Consider the following 8465-nt stretch of genomic DNA (forward strand, 5'->3'; position numbering starts at 1 on the left):
TCAATGGATCTTAGGAGTAACTCAACCCCGCAACAGCTAACTCATAGAGATAAGGATTGTCCAAGCCATATAAAGCGGTCAAATTTCTATCCCACAACTAATGTGAGAATTCTTGCGGAAAGTCAAAAAGAATTTTATCATAATTTTTTTATAATGTCAAATCACCCAAAAGATATTTGAAGTGTTATTACAATTAAAAGTGGAGCCAAAATTTAAATTTTATAGCAGTATCAGGTGTTGATAATTGAGTTTATATTATTTAGTAAATCTTTTAACACAAATACATGATTTGAACTAAAGTTAATGGATTCGAATGAACTGCTGGTAACCTTCTAGCTTCATCAATCATTAAAATATGAAATTTATAAATCTTAAAAATAAAACAATTACCTCCTGTAACATATAAAATGACGTATAAAAATTCTTTACACACTAAGTAGTTATATAACTCGAACTCTCGATTAATGATTATGTCACCAACAAAACAATTTTATAAGCTAACAGATAAGTTAAACAAATACAATCTCTTTTTGGTCGGGTGTGTTGTCTTATGGTTTTTGGATGATGCTGCCCTTTAAGAAGGACTAGCTAGTATATGCCCTCATTTTTCAGACGTTCATTCTCTCCTTCCCTCTCTTTGATCAAAGAAAACTACAAAAAGAGTGAAACTACATTTTTTATACTAAAACAAAAAAAATAATAATTTTGGTCTCCATCAAAAACAGGTGGAGTGGTGGTGGTGGAGAACCTGTGTGCTTCACCCTCAGCCACCATTTTTTCCGCCTCCTAAATCTTTTACAATGATCTTTATCTTCTTCCTCAAGAGATAAGGTGATAGAAAATATATACTACTCATATAGTAGTTGTTTTTATTAAAAAAATAAAGAATGGTTTATCATATATAGGTACTTGGATAGAGGGAGTACATTCTTGTTTGCATATTTTTTTGAAACCCTATTCTCTCTAGCTCCTCATTTTTTTTCCTCTTCAGGAAGAAAAAGCTTTTTTTTGCTTATCTCTTTTTCTTCTTCATCTACTCTCCTTTTCATACATATATACTTGGGATCTGATCATTCTTTTTGAGAGGACCATGAGACAGGTTTTGTGAAAGTCAATAGTTCGATTCCCGAGGCATATTGGTTCTCTTTTTGTCTGATTTCAAAAGTTGAATGAGAGTGAGAGCCAGAAACAAATTTATTCTATCTTTTTACACAGTGACTTTGAATATTGATCTGAATATTATTGAAGCCTTGAAAGAAGCAGATCCGTGGAACAACTCTACTGGATCATTATCAAAGGTTGCCATGCTATTTAATTTTCTTCTTCTTCTTTGATCACTTTTTTTAATTTTACTTTAATTAATTGGATGAAGAATTAAAGTTTTTCATGGTCTTGTAATTGTGTCTTAAGGATATTTACAACTTCTTCATGTTTTATTCAGATATTTATTCAATACCTACACCTTATTTCCTTGAAGGATAAGTATACTAGCAATGTAACCCTTCTACTAGTTCTCTCTCATTTTTTTGGGTCAAAATAATAGAATTACAAATATAGTGGAATTAAAACATTACAAGTAGCAGTGCTAATTTTTCTAGCAAATATAGATTTAGAAGTATCCAAAAACAAGCTCGCTTCATTCCTTCCATACCCAAATTGTTTGCAACGGTGTTAATTTTCCTCAAGGTGTGCCTGATCTCCGACTTCTTCTTCTTCTTTTTGGCATTATCAAGTCAAATTTATTAGAAGTGTGAAACAAATGTCCAGTAATAGACAAATTCTTAATTAACGATGTATATGCATTTTTGCTGGGATATTAATAAGATTATTATCTTCTAACTAGTTTAAGAAAGTTTGGGTTTTACGTTCGGTATAGTTAAACAACGTATAGGTATTGACATTTTTTTGATTACACATTATTTTACTTTATGAGTGGAGGAAACATTATACTTATTGTACTTGTGTCATTCAGGTTTCATGCCTCAGCCTAAAGCAAACTTGAGTAGTAGGTTTTTTTAGCCACATCTTCAAGTGTGATTAGGGCTCTCATGCTTTTATGCCCACAAAGTTGACAAAACAAAATTCGACACACATCATTTACTTTTAGTGTTTGTTTCAACATATATACCTTTGTTTCAACATATATACCTGCTTTGAATTCGGGTAATTTTTGTATCATAAATTCATGGTTAATTATGATTAAACTATTGTTGGATTTGCTTTTCTCTTTGATTCATTAGGGTTTGAATTGCGGTGTTACATAAGACTATCGGAAAATAGTGTGTATAGTCATGTTAAAATCTTGTCTCAGTTTTCTGATATTTTATCACAGTTGATTGCTTTTCTTCTTCAATGTTACTAGTTTAAGGCAGGAAAATTAAAATCCAATATATTTACTATATGATGGTACTAATTTTTAAACTTTAATCATCATATTTTTCCATTTTGATTACAATAAATCATGCTTAATTTACTTTTGATTTTGTATTTTGGTCTGAAATGTGTGAAAACAAAATACTGAACTTATAGTATATCCACTTCATCCATCATATAATTTTTTCTCTGTATTTGGTTTCCTCAATTCTCCATTCTCTTCCCTAACATTTTTCTTCTCTCATATGGAGTACAAGAAACGTATAAAGAATTTTATGTTTGAATTTTCAAACTAATTAGGCCTGAACATCTAAATCTCCCTCCCTTGATTCTCTATGATATTTACAAACGAACCCTCATGATTGATTTGTGTGAATACTTCTAGGAAAATCCTTATTTATGAGTAGTTATTGTAGAATCCTACGCATGACATTGTCTAATTTAAGTTAATCAACAATTTTTCAGCTGAAAACGAAGAGGAACAAATAAACTGTCCAAAATGCTACTTAGATTAATGTTCAAATAAACAATTTGACATTTTTAAGAAAAAGTCTTAGATGTTTGTTAAGATTTATTTTCTTAGATGTTTGTTAAGATTTATTTTCGTTTGTTTACTTGTTATTTAACCACTTACACGGATTAAAAGTATGATAATATATGTATCCGTTTTTCTTTTTTGCTTTAAGAAAAATGTTGAACTGTTCTCTAATTTCGTTACATTTATATCTTCTTGAAAGCGGTACTATTTTACAAAGTTATTATGATCTTAAAAGCTAATAATTCTTTGATCACTGGAATACAGGTCTTGATTTTGGCGATCGACAAAAGACATGAATTCATTTACACATGTTCCTCCTGGTTTTAGATTCCACCCCACGGATGAAGAATTAGTTGATTATTACCTCAGGAAAAAGATTGCTTCTAAAAGAATTGACCTTGATGTCATTAAGGAAATTGACCTTTATAAAATCGAGCCATGGGATCTTCAAGGTATAGATTTGATTGATAAAATAAGCATTTATCTATTATAACCCCAGGAAAAAATTCGTCTACTTACTATGGTTTTGTTTGTTTATTTTTAAGAACTGTGCAAAATTATAGGAAGTGAGGAGCAGAATGAATGGTACTTCTTTAGTCATAAAGACAAGAAGTATCCAACTGGAACTCGAACAAATAGAGCTACAAAAGCAGGATTTTGGAAAGCTACTGGAAGAGATAAGGCTATTTATCGTAAGCACCTTTTGATTGGAATGAGAAAGACTTTGGTATTTTACAAAGGTCGAGCACCAAATGGACAAAAATCGGATTGGATAATGCATGAGTACAGACTTGAAACCAATGAGAATGGGAATACTCCTCAGGCAAGCCTTCTTACCTAAAATACTTGTTAAATTAATAATATGAAACATAAGGCAGGTTAATAGTTGTAATGATTAAATCGTATTGATAGTATACTAATTCTTTGGATCGTTAGTATACATAAGTTAAACTCAATCCTAATTATGCATGCCATCAAAACTATCTCAAATCATTCTTTGACTTATGTATTCCTAGATTAATTGCATAAACGTGTTGCGACCAATGCTTATAGAAAACGAAGGAGTGTTTTAATTCTTGCCAAATTCAGATGAAGTAAAGGAAGAAGAAGCTAAGGATTCATCATCTACTATATATACATAACAAATAAACTTGATCTTGTATGTACACTGTAATATCCTGGCAAAGGGCCGAGTTCGGCGGCCCCTACCTCTGCTGGCCCTGTCCTAGAATTTAAGTTATATACAGTAACAATATAACTTAAATTCTAGGACAGGGCTGCCATGTTTTTTTTTTTATACAGTAACAAAATAAATAATTTTACTTTTTCACAATTTAATTTGACGAACTATTACGTTGTTTTCCAGGTTATCCTATCATGTTTGATATGGAAATCGGTGGAAAGTTACTTAGGTTGTCGTTATAGGTGAACTAGCCTAACAATATAGACAATTATTTACACTGTGAATGCACAAACATAAACTCTCTATATGTCCTAACATTATTCAAATTGCAGGAAGAAGGATGGGCAGTGTGTAGAGTATTCAAGAAAAAATTAGCGACAACAATGAGGGGAGAAGGACATCATCAACACGAGTCACTATGTTGGTATAACGATGACCAATTAGTGTCTAATTTCATGCCTGATTTCGACTCTCCACGCCGTAATTTTCCAAATCCATATAATCCTCCAGTATACCAACATCCAAATCCTCATTATTCCAGCAATATTATGCAGCAGCCACATAATGATGCATTTCTCCAACTCCCTCAACTAGAGTCTCCAAAAATCCCTCAATCCTATGGAAACAATATTATCAACCAAATTATAGCACAGCCCAACTCCTCAATTTACAATAACAATTATGATCAAGCAGTGGATCAAGTGACCGATTGGCGAGTACTCGATAAATTTGTTGCATCTCAACTTAGTCAACAAGATGGTTGCAGCAACATGGACAATGCTGCTTGCTCCAGTTCCCCAGCTTCTGAACAAATGAGCCTGATTCATCAAAATGATACCAAGGGGACAGAAATGGCTTCATCAGATATTGGCTCATTATCTGCTTCGAGCTCACAAGTTGATCTATGGAAGTAATGCTATATATATATATATATATATGTCTATGGTAATCATGAAAATATATGATGATGGGATTTGATATACTTTGCGCTGATCAGTTTGTAAATAATAAAACTCAAATGATGATGTATTATTGGTCTAAAAATCTGTACTGATCTATAAGACTTATTTAATGGGCAAAAGAAACTATAGAGAACCTCTAATACGCACATATATATTTGGATTTCCAATAGTGCAGCTCTCACATTGCTGAGTTCTGCTTTTTCTTTAAAAACAAGTTAGAATATTTCCCAATTTGTGCATGTCATATAATTTTCTTTGTATTTTTCCAATTTATCGGATGTCCCCGAAAGATCACATTGTTCTACTTGTGATATCACCCGGTCTTGAGCGGTATAAAGAAACATTAGGGTGATACTATTTTCCGCCATTATTTCAACAATTTGGATGAATATTTCCAGCAGATGTAAAACTTGGGGTTGTAATATCATTTAATGTAATATTCTTTGATTTTCATAATTTTTCGTAACCTGATGGTTGAAATTTATTAAACTGAATGCAAATTAAACAAACAAAAAAGCCTTCCGACTAAGCCTGTAGTTTATGGGTTCAACTGAATCCAACATTTTGTGTGTTTGTGTGTGTAAATTATCACTGAATTTCAACAAATTTTAAGTTTTTGAGGCATAGTTTCAAAATGTAATGGATTCACTAGTAAGAACCGATTGGACTTAAATCTTGATTTCGCTTATGACCTCAGCTCTCATTATTTCATCGAATTTCTAGATCCTAACTTGAAATATCTAACAATTCAAAAGTGTCCATCGGGGACATCCCATAAACTTGGGAGAATGCAATACTATTGTTAGTGTCAACTAAAGAGAAGCATTTAATTTGACAGCTTTTTTATTCATTTAGTGATTAATGGAATCGTCCGTCGTGTAAAAGATAACAATGTATGTGTCTGTGCTTTTGTGTGGTACTATTCGCAAACATAGATTATAGGAAGTCTATTAGATAAAATTGGTGTTCCCCTATGGCCCTATCTAGAATGTATAGTAACGTTGGCGTGAGAAAGTTCCCAGTGTACAAAAAAAAAAAAAAAATTGAAAAGTTCCTAGCCACCGAAGAAGTCTCATAGCAAATTTAAAGTACCACTGTGCTAGTCAAATATGATTTTCTTCCATTCCCAGTTTTATTTTATATGATACACTATTCATTTTAGTATGTTCCAAAAATACTGATGCACTTCTAAATTTTGAAACAATTGTCTTTACATTTTTTTTTTTGTACTCTTAATGAGAAGCTATTATAACCACACACAAATGGCATGACATGTTAAGATCACAAATTTCAAAAATTTTATAGCCACATAATTTAATATTATGAAATATTTAAGACCACACATTTCAAAAAAAAAATATTTTTTCTTAAACTCTATATAGTCTTAAACCTTAAATTGAAACGAAGGGAGCAATAAACCAAATAAATTATCAATGTAAAGGGATGTAAATGTAAGGTCATGAATTATGCAAAGAATAGCCTTCTCATGGAAGTTAGTAGCTAAATGCATGGTTAATTCCACTTTAATAAGAAGCAAAGCTGCTTATACTTCCAAATTACGACAAAGACTTTAAATAATTGCAAATGTGCTCTCTAAAAACCTCATTCTTTGTAAATGAGGTCATTACGCAATTCAGTATGTTATCAAAGAAATAATTTTTTTAGGTCCAGACTTCATTGCCACCCATTATTAAAAAAAATAAAAATCCATGCTAAGAAAAAGATTACCGCATGCTCGAAGTTTCCAACCGCAAGCATAATTAAAACGCAGCAGATAAAACAAAATACATAACTTATTACCAAACTAAAGTGTATGAACAATTTACTGCTGTGATTTCTTAAGTATAAAAAAAAATCCCTAAGAAACCTTGTCTAGTCCTATATTTAGCATTAACACTTGAGAAAGTCATCCAAAAGATACCTACTTCAAAAGAATTGAACCAAAAAACACTCAACCTTCTGTTTGCCCTGCCTTGAAGTTCAAGTCTATCTTATTTGGTGTAAGAAATATTTACATCATCAGGTTTACCTTTATCTATTGCAACAAGTAATTTATCTTTTTTTTAGATTACAAATCTCATATTTTAATGAGGTCGCTTACCACTAGATATCTTTTGGATGACCCAAGTGTAGAAGAATTCATACATTGACAGAGTATATAATTTAAACTAAATCATAAATAAATTAAACAAAAGAATGAAGCTAACAGAATTAAACTTAAAGCTTAAATTCCCAGCAAGTCATCACTTCAAGATTCATAATTCAGCTCACCTTAATTTCCCTTTGAATATTGGAAGCCATTTTGCTGCTACAAGCTCAATGCATATTCCGAACTAGCTAGGAGCTAAAAATATGGCTTTTTAGGTGAATATCTCAAGATAGACGTAGAGCAGTTTTGTAATACTCTAGGTTATAAGGTGGAAGAAGATGGTCGTTATAATAAGTCATATATGTGGGCAGAAGTGTACGAGTTTTATATGTGCAATCCAAATTTCAGTTGGTGTTAAATACTTAAAGAAGACGAAATAAGAATAGTACTACTAAAGAAGAACACAGAATTTCATAACATAATTATGCAATAAGAAGCAGAAACTTAAGAGTGTTTGTTTTACTTTTTGAGCCAGTTATTAAACTTAACAATCATGGTTTTTACTTTGATTTGGTTGAAATTGAACTCAAATAAGACAGTCCCTTTCAAGCAATGCGAATTTTACAGCAGACATCATTATTGAGCGTGCTTTGTTGGTTTCATAATTAACCATTTACCAGTGCACTCACATTGAGAAGGAGGGTATTGGGATCGGAGGAAATGGAGTATATTAACAAAAATAATGACCACTTCAATTTCTTTTGTTTTCACTTCTGAAGTAATCCCTCCGTTCACTTTTTACTTGTACACTATGGACTTTACACACTTCTTAAAAAATAATAAATGAAGTGCACATTTTACCATGGTACCCATATTAATTGATGTATAATTGCATTGGATTTGGAAAATAATTTGGAATAAGTAATTAATGCTAAGGGCAAAACAGGACAAAAATTATTTTTCTCTTGATATGCGAAAGTGGACAAGTAAAAATGAAAATCTATTTATGGAATAGTGGACAAGTAAAAGTGAACGGAGGGAGTTCTAGAGTGTGATGTAGGTTTGGTAGCTCCTTCATAAAGGGATTTAACTTATATAAACTGGTTGCAGAAAGAATTTTACACTATCAGTATATATTAACCTGCTTTAGCATGTAATTTGTCTTATTTTTCTGGCTACCAATCTCACTTCTTTTGGATGGTTAAGTGTACCTTGTATATCATTTATAAAAGACATGATATTGTAATTTTTTAAAGTAGTCATCTCTTTACTTTTGTTTGTGCTTCCACGGGGCTTTCTTTCTGTTTTCAAATTAAACAG

At 31.6% G+C, this 8465-nt stretch overlaps 1 protein-coding gene across 1 annotated transcript; it reads left to right on the top strand.

The window, feature by feature from the left end:
- The first annotated feature begins 627 nt into the window (after positions 1-627).
- On the top strand, positions 628-5196 carry LOC132635072 (NAC domain-containing protein 7-like). The gene is made up of 4 exons (XM_060351290.1): positions 628-1298; positions 3176-3363; positions 3457-3734; positions 4427-5196. The coding sequence occupies exons 2-4, from the start codon at positions 3204-3206 to the stop codon at positions 5006-5008; spliced, it is 1020 nt and encodes a 339-aa protein (XP_060207273.1). The 5' UTR covers positions 628-1298; positions 3176-3203; the 3' UTR covers positions 5009-5196.
- The last annotated feature ends 3269 nt before the right edge of the window (positions 5197-8465 follow it).

This window comes from Lycium barbarum, chromosome 4, assembly GCF_019175385.1.
Source record: "Lycium barbarum isolate Lr01 chromosome 4, ASM1917538v2, whole genome shotgun sequence".
In the NCBI taxonomy this organism is placed as follows: domain Eukaryota; kingdom Viridiplantae; phylum Streptophyta; class Magnoliopsida; order Solanales; family Solanaceae; genus Lycium; species Lycium barbarum.

Coding starts and splice junctions, on each gene's coding strand:
- LOC132635072 (XM_060351290.1), top strand. CDS start 3,204: ATGAATTCATTTACACATGTTCCTCCTGGTTTTAGATTCCACCCCACG. Junction 3,364..3,456: donor CGAGCCATGGGATCTTCAAG/GTATAGATTTGA, acceptor TTTATTTTTAAG/AACTGTGCAAAATTATAGGA. Junction 3,735..4,426: donor AGAATGGGAATACTCCTCAG/GCAAGCCTTCTT, acceptor TTCAAATTGCAG/GAAGAAGGATGGGCAGTGTG.